The sequence below is a fragment of the Polyodon spathula genome, chromosome 17 (assembly GCF_017654505.1).
Source record: "Polyodon spathula isolate WHYD16114869_AA chromosome 17, ASM1765450v1, whole genome shotgun sequence".
Taxonomy (NCBI): Eukaryota; Metazoa; Chordata; class Actinopteri; order Acipenseriformes; family Polyodontidae; genus Polyodon; species Polyodon spathula.
The window spans coordinates 18,775,743-18,790,873 of record NC_054550.1 but is presented as its reverse complement, the minus strand read 5'-3'; the positions used below and the strand labels follow the sequence as shown (position 1 = coordinate 18,790,873).

The following is a 15,131-nucleotide window of genomic DNA, read 5'->3' as shown; positions in this document are numbered from 1 at the left end:
TAAAATGGTTTCCGAACTTGTTGTTTTGTTTATCAACAAAGTCTTGGTAGCTTGTGAACATGCGTTATTTTAAAAATGTGTATATATATTATATATATATTGGGGGCAAGTCCTCATCTTAGTTTACATGTTAAACCTGATTTTAATATCCCATTCTGTAATGATCAATCCCAGTCATAGTCCTAATCCAGAAATGACACTAGGAGTTTTGTATTATACCAATTAACTGAACGAAACAAACAAGTATAAAATCAATGGTGTGACTTTAAATCATCATTAAAACAATAACGCACGAACAGAACTTCTCCGCCAGGGGTCAGTGTTTTGTTTTTCAAATTCCTCAAACAGCCACCTGATTGTTTTCTGTTTCCTTTTCCGGATGAGGGGTGACGCTGCTGCGCAGTAGCGATGTACGGGCACGCTGATGAACCGCTGTGACTGTCTGCATTCAGGGGCTGACGCTGTTCACATCGTTTAATTTTATTAACGCTTTACATTAAAAACATTGCTGATACACAACGCGTTCAACCGCCGTCGTAGTAATCCAGGTTACACAGTCTGCAACAGCATTGAGAGCGAAGGTAACGGAGTTGCTATATAATCTTTGAAGAGTAAATTAATGAATTGGGTGTTTTGTGGCTGGTTATATTACATGTGAGGAGTACCTGGTACTACAGCAGTTATTAAATAAATTGACGGCTGTAGCAGTTTACTTCAAAACATGTTTGAACAATGATCATTAACAGTTTGAAACTAATGCCCAAAATACTGGAGTCCTACAACGTTTCAGTCTGCAGACAACTTTTGAGTTATTTACCGGTAGCCAGTACATGACACATTGAAGGGTAGTTATTGCTAAGTCTTGTATGTATACAGTCTTAATGCTGAAACCCAATCTGTTCACAATACCAGGAAATATTTCTAATTATACAAAATCATTCTCGCCTTATAATGCATTAAAAATAATGGCGCATATAGTATTAGTAGTGACCATTAGCTTGGAATTTCGTTTAATATTCTGGGAAAACTATTATTCAAAACTATATTCGTTTGTACATCCTGACCAGATAGAAGACATGAAAAAAAATGCTGTCAGCTAGTCTGTCAGGTGTTTTTTTTGTTTGTTTTTTGATGTCCTGACGCATCATAAACGAGCATCTCTCTTTATTGGTTTTGAAAATAGACAGAAAGGGGGTGCAGTTCTTTGTTATCCAATACCGAAAGTGTTCAAAGTAGTGACAGTTAAATGAGCTTGAGCGACCGTATTCAAATACCGTGTGGTGGAAGGATATGTTTTGACAATGAGTCAAACATTTCAGTATACTGTATTTCCAGTTTTGCTTGACAACAGCTTTAATGAGTTATGTTTTAATAAATAATTTTAGAGTATTAAATAGGCTCTAACAATTTTACTACTTTGCTTCCCAGAAAGCCATGTAAACAGTGTTTTGAAGCTTGGCTTTCCCATGGTCTGCTTTTCTAAACGCGCTGAATTCATTATAACATCGCAAGCTTTATACAAAAAAAAGGTCGACCATGTGTACGGACAGATTAATGTTTCAATGTCCAATGGCAGAGCTTTTAGTTAAGCAGCGCTATACCCGACCAATAGACTAGCTTCTATCATACATTCGATATGTAATTTATTTTCAACTGTTTTGTATTTTGTTTTAAAAATTATATTATGTGGCTGCTGCTTTCTGTTCTTGTAACTCTGAGCGTTTGTTCCCAGCATGCCGGCACTAAGCTGTAGGTTTTACCAGCACAAGTTCCCTGAGGTGGAGGATGTGGTGATGGTGAACGTGCGCTCCATTGCGGAGATGGGCGCCTACGTCAGCCTGCTGGAGTACAACAACATCGAGGGCATGATCCTGCTGAGCGAGCTGTCCAGGAGGCGCATCCGCTCCATCAACAAGCTCATTCGCATCGGCCGCAACGAGTGCGTGGTGGTCATCCGAGTGGACAAAGAGAAAGGTAGGCGTTTCTATAGAACCACTTATGGAACTGTGATTACAATACAACTATGATTGTGACCTCCTCCAGTCCCTTACATGTCAAGCAGCATGAACGTAAGTGCAATCTGCGCATACAAATTCCACCCACATGGCAAGAAAGAGAAGGAGCCACACTGCAGCACAGCTAGTAACAGACAGCCCATTGGGAAGAAACAAAAGAACACCATCGTAGCAGAAATATTTGCTACTTTAGGGATCACCGAAAATCAGGATTGGTGATTTTATTAATTTAAATCAATATACATCACTTTCAGTTCAAACACAAAATGTCGCGTTTTCAATCACTCGACAACATCCACAGTACAGAAATGTTCATTAATATCAGCAAAATGAGGATGTTTAAAAAACAAAAAAAAAAAAAAAACATAAATGATGTAAAGCTGGTACACTAATATCTCGGAGAAACTGGAGAAATTAAAAGAAGGTAAAGGCAATCATCCAAATAAAACTGAAGCACTAATGGATGACGACATGTCTCTACAGCATTGAAACACTACATTTAAAAAAAAAAAAAAAAAAAAAAACTATACTGCTAAACCCTGTCTTTAATATTAGCATCACAATGGTATCCATGTATTAGAAAAGAAATAATAGATGGGCCTCTTCAGTGAGTTACAGGAAACATCTCGGGTTTCTGTGACTCGGCCTGCAGTCTCGTAATTTGACATCACAGAAACCCTAGATGGAATTATTTTCCTGTAACTCACTGAAACCATCTATTTTTATATATAATATGCAAAGTTGTCACTTTTTTGGTGCCTACTCGTACTCCACGACGCTTTCAAAGAAGACTTTACATGTAGAATCTATACAAACTACTCCATATTGATAGTTTCAAAATGCATATAGAATATAAATAAGATTTACAGAGAAAAACAGATTAATCTCAGTTTCATAAGTATTCAACACGTGTGCTACTGCAGCCCTAAATCAGCTCAGATGCAAATGATTTGTTTGAAAGGTCACAAAATTAGTGAAATTGTTTCAGCCTGTATGTACTCAGAGTGGTTTAACTTGTAGATAATTTCCCTTAGGTATATAACGACTTTCAAACTGCAACTCACTTATCGATCCAACAAAGCAACCATGAAGGTTTTCGAAAGGAGTTTTCGAAACAAGTCAGGGATAAAGTGGTAGAGAGGCACCATGCAGGAGAAGAGTACAAGATAATTTAAGACGTGCTAATTATCCCCGTCAGCACAGTGAAGTCCATCATTAAGATGTGGAAGTTGATCATACCACTCACACTACCCAGATGAGGTCACCCTCCCTAACTGAGCAGCTGGGCAAGGAGCAAACTGGTTTGGGATGTCACTATGAAGCCAACAGTGACCTTGAGAGATCTGAATAGTTCTGTGTCTGAGATGGGAGTCAGTGTTCACACATCAACAATAAGCTGGTCCCTACACAAAGCTGGCCTGTATGGACTGGTCGCAAGAAAGAAGTCATTTCTCAAAAACCCTCTTCTTAAAGCACGTACACGTAGTGGACTAAAACACCAATGTAAAGTATTTTAATAGGGTCACCACGTGCAGCCAGTATGGCCTGTATGCGCCGTAGCATAGTCTACCAGCCTCTGGAATTCTGCAGGAGGGATGCAGCACCATTCTTCCACGAGAACGTCAATCAACTCACGCCTGGTTGATGGAGGTGGAAAGCACTGTCTCGGTCGTCGTTCCAGAATATCCCATAAATGCTTGATTGGGTTCAGATCTGGTGACTGAGGCGGCCATGGCATAAGGATAACATCAGTGTCATGCTCATCAAACCATTGGGTGACCACATGTGCTCTGTGGCTAGGGGCATGGTCATCCTGGAAGACACCCCACCGCCACCCCCCGGCAAGAAAGAAATACTGCAACATGAAGATGATCACTCAGTGCCAATAAGTAGCGATTAGCATTGATCTTGCCTTTGATCTTTGCCTTCTCTTCTTGCAGCCATGCTAGCTATAATTATAGGCAACCAGGCCTGTCCAGTATTTTTATACATGACCCTAAGCATGGTGGGATGTTATTTGCTAAATTAACGCATGTCCACACCTCTGTGGAAGCCCTTGCTTTCAATATACTTGGTGTCCCTCATTTACCCAGGGGTTTCAATTTTTGTCCACTACCTGTAGCTGATACTGCAGACATGTGTTAAAAGGTTTTGTGGTCAGACGAGACAAAAATTGAATTTTTCGGTTTAAATTCCAAGCGTTACATCTGTCGCAATCCCAGCACTGCACATCACCCAGTCAGCACCATCCCAACTGTCAAGCGTGTTGGTGGCAGCATCATGTTATGGGGATGCTTCTCTTTAGCAGGGACTGGGCAGCTTGTCAGGATAGAGGGGAGAATGGATGGTGCAAAGTACAGACAAATCCTTGAGGAAAACCTGTTTGAGTCAGCCAAGACTCTGAAACTGGGGAGGAAATTCACATATCAGCAGGACAATGACCAGAAACACAAAGCCAAAGCCACACTGGAGTGGTTGAACAAGAAGATAATAATTAATGTTCTTGAGTGTCCCAGTCAGTCCTGACTTGAATCCAATTGAAAATTTATGGCGAGACTTGAAGATTGCAGTCCATCGACGATCCCCAACAAACTTATCCAAACTGGAGCAATTTTCCCGTGAAGAATGGGCAAAGCTAGTAGAGACCTATCCAAAAAGACTCCTAGCAGTAATTGCTGCAAAAGGTAATTCTACCAAGTACTGACTTAAGGGGCTGAATACTTATGCAACCAGTAAATTTCATTTTGTGCTTTTTCTTTGCAAGTTTTGTTGACATTTAACCTCCTCCTCCATATAAATGTTCAGTTTAACCACTACAGCTTAGAATAAAAATAAGTTAATTTGAATAACTGTGCATTAATTATTTGTAATTCAACAAAATGTGGCATTATTGGTAGGGGGTGAATACTTCTTCAAACCAGTGTGTGTATATATAATTTTTTATTTTTTTCTTCAAATTATAGAAAAATGTATAGTACTGTAGTTATATCTCTACCTCCAAATACTGGATGTTTAACAGTCTTAGGCTGTGGCAGATGGTGGTTTGTGACTAGTTACATACCAAACGAAAATCATGTATCATTGTGACATCCTCTAAATGTGAACTATAATGTGTTTTGCGTAATAAATGGTAATATGATAATATTTTTAAAATATTTAAATCAATGATTTTTTTTTAATCGACTTGATTTAAATCTGCCAACCCTGCTAAAAATCCACAGCTCTCCTATTCTTTGCTGATTTCTAATTCTCTTTTGTTCCCTGCTTCTGTTATATTTAGCCTTTTTCTTACCTGTACAGTTTGAGTGTCCTAGAGTCTTTCTTTCCCCTTGCCTATGTGACCTGCTGTACCTAGCAACAGCTGATCCATTAACCCCTATGCAAGGTTTATATCTAATATGGGCAAAATCAGCATACCCACATTCCATTAACAGGTTTGTACACTTCTCATCTGGGGGGTCCCCATTACCCAGGATATAAGAATGCAGATCAAAAACATATTTCAACACTGAACACATTGAGGAAGATATCGAGTTGAAATCATTCTCATTTAATTTATAAACTTTCTTTCAGTATTTCTAAATGGAATTGTGATTATACAGTACCGTGACAAAGTATTTGCCCCCTGTCTGATTTTCTGCTTTTATGCTTATTTTTGACATTGAATGTTAACAAATCTTCAACCAAAATCTAGTATTAGATAAAAGGGACCCTGAGTGAACAAATAACACTACATTTTGTTACTTACTAAATGTATTTATTAAAGAATGTTATGCAACACCCAATGCCCCCATGTGAAAAAGTAATCGCCCCCTTAGATTGGTTACGCCACCTTTAGCAGCAATAACTGCAACCAAACACTTCTTGTAGTTATTGATCAGTCTCTCACAGCGCCGTGGAGGAATTTTGGCCCACTCCTTCATACAGAACTGCTTCAACTCTGTGACATTTGTGGGTCTTTGAACAATAAACTGCTCGTTTCAGGTCCTGCTACAACATCTCAATGGGGTTTAGGTCTGGACTTTGACTAGGCCATTCCAAAACTTAAAATCTCTTGTTCTTCAACCATTCTGATGTAGACTTGCTTCTGTGTTTCGGATCCTTGTCTTGCTGCATGACCCAGCTGCGCTTCTGCTTCGGCTCACGGATGGATGGCCTGACATTCTCCAGTGGAATTCTCTGATACAGAGCAGAATTCATGGTTCCTTCAATGATGGCAAGTCGTCCGGGTCCTGATGCAGCAAAGCATCCCCAAATCATGATACTACCACCATCATGCTTGACCGTTGGTATGAGGTTCTTACTGTGGAATGCAGTGTTTGGTTTTCGCCAGGCATAACGGGGCCCATGTTGGCCAAAAAGCTCAATTTTTGACTCATCTGTCCATAGAACATTGTTCCAGAACTCTTAAGGATCATCCAGGTGCTTTTTGGCAAACTTGAGATGAGCATTCATGTTCTTCTTGGTGAGCAGTGGTTTCTGCCTTGCTACTCTGCCATGAATCCCATTTTTGCCCAGTGTCTTTCTGATGGTGGAATCATGAGCAGTGACCTTAGCTGAGGTGAGAGAGGCCTGTAGATCCCTGGATGTTGTAGGGTTCTTTGTGATTTTCTGGACGATTTTACTCCTTGCTCTTGGAGAGATTTTGGCTGGACGGTCACTCCTCCTGGGAAGATTAGTTAATGCCCCAAACGTTCTCCATTTGGACAATATGGCTCTGTGGTTTGGTGGAGCCCCAGAGCCTTAGAAATGGCTTTGTAACCCTTTCCAGACTGAGTCATCAACAACTTTTTTCTGGCAGTATTCAGGAATTTCTTTTGATCGTGGCATGATGATAAGAGATCTGACCAAATGTGCAAAAATGCAGAAAATCAGACGGGGCAAATACTTTTTCACGGTACTGTACTTATTCAGTACATTGTTTAGTTCCGGTCTTGCTGTTTGTCATTCGTATGTTACACATTGTTCCCTAGCCCAAATCCCTGGATATTTTGCTCAAAGAACACAGACCTAAAGGCTTGAAACAATTCACTAATTATCCTTTGTCCCCACAGGTTATATTGATTTATCTAAAAGAAGAGTTTCTCCAGAAGAAGCAATCAAGTGTGAAGACAAATTTACAAAATCCAAGACTGTAAGTTACTTAATTTCTTGCAGACACACGTTTCTGCTTAATCAGATTGGAACCTGAATTAAAAGCTGCACTGTCCCACGTTCCTATTCAATTGTATTAGTAAAAAATAAGTACCCTATACAACTCCCTGTTTATCTAGTACCATGCACAATAACATGCAGCTCTGAATCTGATACACTGTGGAGAATGTAACCCAGGTGTGTGATATTGAGGTGTAATGCAGATCGCTCCTCTCTGGGCCAGTTTTACGTGTGTGTTGATGTTGAGGTGTATTGCAGATCGCTCCTCTCTGCATGTTTACGTGTGAGTTGATGTTGAGGCGTATTGCAGATCGCTCCTGTCTGCAGGTTTATGTGTGTGGTTGATGTTGAGGTGTAATGCAGATCGCTCCTTTCTGCAGGTTTACGTGTGAGTTGATGTTGAGGTGTATTGCAGATCGCTCCTCTCTGCAGGTTTATGTGTGTGGTTGATGTTGAGGTGTATTGCAGATCGCTCCTTTCTGCAGGTTTACGTGTGAGTTGATGTTGAGGTGTATTGCAGATCGCTCCTCTCTGCAGGTTTATGTGTGTGGTTGATATTGAGGTGTAATGCAGATCACTCCTCTCTGCATGTTTACGTGTGTGTTAATGTGTGTGATCTCTTCTCTCTGGGCCATGTTTACATGTGGTTGATATTGAGGTGTAATGCAGATCGCTCCTCTCTGCAGGTTTACGTGTTGATATTGAGGTGTAATGCAGATCGCTCCTCTCTGCAGGTTTACGTGTTGATATTGAGGTGTAATGCAGATCGCTCCTCTGCAGGGTTACATGTGGTTTATATTGAGATGTAATGCAGATCGCTCCTCTCTGCAGGTTTACAGCATCCTGCGCCATGTTGCAGAGGTCCTGGAGTACACAAAGGATGAGCAGCTGGAGAGCCTGTTCCAGAGGACAGCCTGGGTCTTTGATGAGAAGTACAAGAGGCCAGGATATGGAGCCTACGATGCCTTCAAGCAGGCCGTCTCGTAAGTTCAGAGAGGCAGGCTGCTCTTGCGTTTCCTGTGGGCAGCGGCACCTTCTGAATCCGAATGCACTGCCAGGATGGATAACCAAAGCTTTACAGTCTACCTCTGTACACTGTATGTACTGTGTAGCATTTGTGCAACTTCACATACCCTTCTTCTTTAAGACCAGGGATGGAAATATGCAATACCCATTGCATAGCAGTTTGAGCCATTCCTGGTTTTACTAAAAATTTAATAAAACACACCTGAGCTTGTTGCCTATACATTATGGCTAATCAAGCTCATTAAAATCTGAAATGGGTGATACTGCCATGCAATAGTAGTCTTAATTCCATCTCTGAAAACAGTGGGAATGGAGGTCTCCCGTTGATTTAAAGTCTGATCTCAGTAAATGGGTTGGAAAGGGGCGGTGACATTCAAATTAAGCATTTTGAATAGGAAAAACAAGTATGCTGCATCCACTGGTATAGAAAGATGAGTTGGTATGTTATTGCAACCATTTAAATAGCTAATAAAATACCTGTGGATATTACAATTGACTACATGGTGGCACCATATCATTTTATGTTATGGTTCCCCTTTTTTATTGTGAGCACTGCATGCTATTGACTGTTAATCATACACTTGTCTCCCAAATGTTTTTCCTTGTTTCATAGAAAAAGCACCTATATGATAAAATACTGTACTGAAGTTCCCCTAGTTGCAAGGTGATATCATAGTATTCTTGTTAATGCTAAAGTTTATGCGCAAACAGCGTTGTTTTTCCATTGAAATTTCTTGTGAAACCTTTACATTCAGTAACATTTATGCAGTGCTTTTCTATTCAATTCAAGGCTCATTTGAAATGTGTGTGTTTTATTTTTCTGTAGAGACCCAGCCATTCTGGATTGCCTTGACTTGACTGAGGAAGAAAAGAATGTACTAATTGATAACATCAACAGACGGCTCACTCCACAGGCAGTCAAAATCAGAGCAGGTACCCGTAACGAATACCCAGCTTCACCCAGAGCTAGCTTTGGATAGGATTGATCGATGAATACCTGCTTTCACACACCCTGATTAGTACCAGTCTTGCCAAGTGTTACTTCAGCTTAGGCTGTGCTGATCTGGTCTCTTGCTGATGGTGCAAAAGGACACCCTTTTGTATCGCTCGGCTATTCTGGGAAAGTAAATATTACCACACACTCCAGTGCAATTTTAACCAACAAAGTTTTCAGACTAATTCAGTTCCTTCACAGTGATCTCTTCATTTCAATAATATAGCTATAATAATATAGCTTTAACATTCAGAAGAATGACTGACTTGAGGTATTTTTTTTTTAAAATAGGTCTGTGGATAGTAATGCTCTTGTTTTGTAGGTTGTGCACTTAAACAGTCTATGTTGAACAATAGGAGTACCCCGTGCAATCAGCCATCTTTATCACATTATCAGTGTTTGGCACAAAGTCCGAATACATCTAGCAAAACCCTTAAATGTACAAGACTAAGATGTGTATGTAATCGGATTTATGACATTGCACAAGAAAGCTTCTAATGTCATTTCACGTTTATTACTACACATTTCTTCACTTGCCTAAAACGTTTTGAAAGCTGTGAATAAATCGCTTGTCTCCTAAAAAAAAAAAAAAAAGAATTTGTCGCTGAGTTACCTCCAAAACCGTGCTCAAAATACAGTTCACACTAAATTAAAATACACTGACAGTAATGCAATTAGTAGAGCTGTAAGAAAGACAAAATCAGAATACAGTTTTCTGACGTTTTTAAATCAAAATGATTCTTCACTGACAGTGAAGATAATAGCCCTAAAACAAGGTACACTGCTAACCCTGTGCACCTCTACCTAACTGTTCTTTACAGTGATTCTTCCTGTGTCTGGCAAGTTGTACTCGGTTTGTTAGAGCTGCGAGAATCCACTTGCGCATGAAGCTGGTTTTGTTTTTCCCAGTTATGTGGGAGCAGTGAGGAATATCCTAGTGTGTTTAAAATGAAGGCGCGAGACCAGGATACTGTGTGGTGTCTGTTATTCATATCGAGACTGCAGGAGAGTCAGTAAAGTAATTTAAAAATAAGTAGCAACTCGCCTCTGACTTTCAGGCTTTCATCTTTTGTTTTTCAGCCAGATCATTTGTCATTCAAGTTGTACTGTTAACATTTGTTTTCATCTTGACAACCATTCTTCTGTGGGTAGTCCTGTCATCCTGATTGTAAACCACCGATTACAGATCTGCCATAGCCTCAGCAGCCAGTCATTGTATACTGTATGAGGAATTCATTCAAGTTTGTGTGCCAGTAGTGTAAAATGTATGATGGAAAAGTTTTTAGGAGTTGCTCATTTGTAAGGCCCTGTGTAAATCGTGATTTCATGAGCTGCGCGGAAATCGTGAAATTAGCCCAATACCACGATTTTTGCAATATTCTTAAATAAAAATAATTTCATTGGGATCTGATGTACTAGAACTGAAAGATGTCCTTGCAGATACTTTACCTACAGGCTGTTAACTACAACATTGTTTCAAAAGCTATTGTAAAGTGCTTGAATAATGTTGACGTTGATTTTGATGATGTCAGTGCATTTATCTCGATTTGATGTTTAAAAAAAATATGTAGTACACAATTTTATAAAATAGTCCCGTGCACATTCAGCAAAATACAATACCGTGACACTGCCGTGAATTTTAAAGAAAATTTCCGTGATTCACAGGGCCTTACTCATATGCTGTACACAATAAGAGTGCTTTTGGACAATTAAACATTACATACGTGAAACAGAAACCTCTTGGTACGAATTGGAGCCTACTGTTTAATTCAGCGCACAATTCATGTGTCGGATATCCTCTTTGAATCTGTAGAGCTTTTGAAAAATCTGCAAAGTTCAAACTGCTTCTTCCAGTGCTGTAAGTCAGATTAACTCCCAATGGTCCAACTCTGTGACCTATTAGGAAGTGGCTAGGTACCAAGAAACAGCAGTTTAAACTTTTAAATCAGCACATCCTGAAACAGACAAAAGTTAACAAAGAACCAAAAGACCTTCAGCACAACAAGGGGAAGGGGGTGTGGCGGTGAGGATGTGAAGATGAATCCTGTTGCTTTGGTTCTTATTCCATCACCCCATTTGAATACAGCACTCTAGTTTTACCTGTGTGATTATTTCTCATTGTTTTCTCAGATATCGAGGTTGCCTGCTATGGATATGAAGGAATCGATGCAGTTAAAGAGGCTTTGAGAGCCGGGCTGAGCTGCTCCACAGAGGCCATGCCTATTAAGGTAAGATTGCAAATCTTTTCATAAACACCAGCCCAACTGGGGATTCCTGCTACTGTGTCTTGATCATTGTCAAAAGGCATAATTGAGTCTCAGAATAGGTAGAATAAGGATTTCTGTATCTGTGGCTGTCTGTCCGTCTATGTAGTTCCTAGTGAACCGCTAGACCATGCTCCACCAAATCCCCTAACAAGGAGAGAGAATCGCTGTTTATACAGTAGAATATCTTTCATTTTATAATCTCAGAAATGGTAGGCGGTGTTTGTTACTGTTATACTTAACATGAATGCTATAAGGTTTTTGAAAGGCTGTCCGCTTTAAGTTCAGTAATGTTTCGCCCATGGATTTGTGTGTTTGGTGAATCCCTGTGGATTCAGTGTTTCTGACTGTCCTGTCGCAGATCAACCTGATCGCTCCCCCGCGGTACGTGATGACCACCATGACACTGGAGAGGACCGAGGGCTTGTCCGTTCTTAACCAGGCCATGTCTGCCATCAAGGAGAAGATCGAGGAGAAGAGAGGTGTCTTCAACATCCAGATGGAGGTGAGAGCTCTCAATGTCTACCAAAAAACAGATTTCTAACATATATTGTTAGACACGCTTTTTGTCCATATATCCTTACTGTGACGGCTCCCTTTGGTGATTTGGGTACATCAGTGGGGATCACCCTGAGGTCGAGGAAGATAGTCTGTGTAGTTCCAGTGAAATATTCTCTCCTAGTTTGTAGTTCCAACAAAAAGAAAAGTAGCAGGTTATAACTTGCTTTCCCAGTAGTAGTAATAACTCCCTCCATTCATACGGGTAATTTGGCGTATGGTTGGTACTGAGTGCCTTCTTTGTCTGCGTAAGAGGTGAAGTCATCTTGTCAGGTTGCTCTCCAACTCTGGTGTTTTAAGGGCAGGAAATTCTCACTGTATATTATCAAAGGAAGTGACAAAGGATAAACAAGCACCAGTAGCTGTGTTGTGTTTGTTTAAAGTAAGATCTGGAATAATGCTGTGCATGTGTGTCTGTTGCGCTCTCAGGCCAAGGTGGTGACGGACACTGACGAGACGGAGCTGGCTCGGCAGCTGGAGCGGCTGGAGAGGGAGAATGCGGAGGTCGATGGGGACGATGATGCTGAAGAGATGGAGGCTAAAGCCGAGGATTAAACCCCTCCAAACAAGGAGACCACAACCAGACCAACACACAACACAGACTGAACCCAGTATTGAATTCATCCCAAAGTACTTCAGTTGAAAGTATTCAAAATACCGACGCATAAACAAATACACACAAAGCTGTTTAATACCTAGGATTTTATTGCTGTGACTGCGGTGGCAGTGGCCTTCCCGAGTCAGACCCTTTCTAAAGAAGTTCTTACCATTCTGTTATTGATGTTGAATTTTCAGGGGAGGGAAGAGGCTGGGGATTACATTTCAGTCTGTCAGGATTCAGTGCTTTAATATACATAAAGTGCTTTGCAATAATGTTATTGCAGTGGAGTCGTCCTCTGATTGAATACCTATTAAACAAATAAAGCTCTGGTACATTTAATTGAAAATAAGTTGAGTGAGTGGATTGTCTAATAACCAGCAAACAAGTATTTATGAGTTTGTTTTTGGAAAGGTGGCATTTTAACATTTGCATTTTTTGTAATTTGGTATCCTGTACAACAGATACTTTATTATTACTACTACTAAAAGTAATGTATTTTTTTCATAATCGGCAATACTCAAATCAGTATTTAAGACAACGGGTGGTTCCCATATATACATTTTATCATCAGACAAACATACACAGCAGTTCATTTTAAAAGCTTAACTAAATGGCCTACAGTTGCTTATAATCTGGAGTGTTTAATAGTTCTAGATGAAATGTGGCGCTGGATGCATAATAAAGTGTGTGATTGTCACACTTACATTTTTACATGGATTTAGAGAATTGTCTCTCCCATTGTGATAAAACATTGTAACAACATTCTTTGCTATTGACACAATGTGAATCTGGGGCTGTGCATCTGTCTGCCTGTATGTTGCACTTATAATGTATATACAGTGGATGTAGGTATTTGTTCATAGCATTAATATTTACAGCTGTGTCAGAGGATATACAGTATGTGGTACAGACTACTGTCATTTATTGCCATGTATTTGTAGAGATTGACACATTCTTTTCCTTGAATCATATGTATGCTCATTTGTGCAACATTGCTAATTTGCATGTTCCTGCTTTGCACACATTCTTTTGAGAGTTCAAACAATATCTTTTAAAATGTATCACATCTCATAAACACCATAGTGAGGACTGGAGCTGAAGATGAAACTTTAAACATGAATACAAAGTGGGGGAAAAAAATACCTTACAAGGTTAAAGTAGACCTACATAGGACTTGATACAGGGGGAGGGGGATACGAATATGGCAATACACATGATCATTTCTGAGTATATACCCTGTGGTACTTCTATTAAAGGTGAAACAACCTCCAATGGAAATACTGTAGGTGAAATTTCCATCATCTAGACCCGTCCTTTTCTCTGAGTTGTTCTGAGCTGTGGTTTCTGAGATAAGCATACAATAACCACGAAGGCAGCTGCACTTCTATCTCTCAGACTATCAGCAGTACATGCAGCTATTTGTTCTGCAATGTGAGTCATTCTCACCCCTGGCTGATTTGTGTGACTTGTTGAGTGAAGCATTGACCAGGTGTGCAGATTCAGTACAGCTATTCTGTTTGATGATTCAAGTCCAGTCTGTTTTTTTTGACAGTGACAACAGTCTGCATTGCTGGGCTATGACGCCGGATAAAGCCCCAGCACCGAGGGAGTTTCTGTCTACAAGACTAGTGTTTGGCACAGTATGCACAACAATTTCTATAAAAGAAATTCACAACCATGAACAATATTAATAAACTTAAGAAGTTATTTGTAGAACTGTAGAGCTCTAACCCTATACACGAGTGCTGGCACTGCCATGGAACCACAGTGAAATGGCTTGTATAGCAGTTAGTGCTGGCACTGCCATGGAACCACAGTGAAATGCTTGTATAGCAGTTAGTGCTGGCACTGCCATGGAACCACAGTGAAATGCTTGTATAGTAGTGTTGGCACTGCCATGGAACCACAGTGAAATGCTTGTATAGTAGTGCTGGCACTGCCATGGAACCACAGTGAAATGCTTGTATAGTAGTGCTGGCACTGCCATGGAACCACAGTGAAATGCTTGTATAGCAGTTAGTGCTGGCACTGCCATGGAACCACAGTGAAATGATTGTATAGTGCTGGCATTGCCATGGAGCCACAGTGAAATGCTTGTATAGCAGTTAGTGCCGGAACTGCAATGAAACCACAGTGAAATGCTTGTATAGTAGTGCTGGCACTGCCATGGAGCCACAGTGAAATGCTTGTATAGTAGTGCTGGCACTGCCATGGAGCCACAGTGAAATGCTTGTATAGTAGTTAGTGCTGGCACTGCCATGGAACCACAGTGAAATGCTTGTGTAGTAGTTAGAGCTGGCACTGCCATGGAACCACAGTGAAATGCTTGTATAGCAGTTAGTGCTGGCACTGCCATGGAACCACAGTGACATGCTTGTATAGTAGTGCTGGCATTGCCATGGAACCACAGTGAAATGCTTGTATAGCAGTTAGTGTTGGCACTGCCATGGAACCACTGTGAATGCCTGTATATCAGGTTACAGAATGAATTCTGCATCCATGGAAAGGGTTTGTACACT

The 15,131-nt window shown here is 40.4% G+C and overlaps 1 protein-coding gene across 1 annotated transcript; it reads left to right on the top strand.

Annotated features, from left to right (window-relative positions):
- The first annotated feature begins 390 nt into the window (after positions 1-390).
- LOC121330205 (eukaryotic translation initiation factor 2 subunit 1) lies at positions 391-12,958 on the top strand. Its single transcript, XM_041276546.1, has 8 exons — positions 391-581; positions 1,733-1,974; positions 7,070-7,149; positions 8,001-8,152; positions 9,022-9,128; positions 11,320-11,417; positions 11,815-11,958; positions 12,441-12,958. Exons 2-8 carry the CDS (start codon positions 1,734-1,736, stop codon positions 12,564-12,566), a joined length of 948 nt encoding a protein of 315 aa, XP_041132480.1. The 5' UTR covers positions 391-581; position 1,733; the 3' UTR covers positions 12,567-12,958.
- The last annotated feature ends 2,173 nt before the right edge of the window (positions 12,959-15,131 follow it).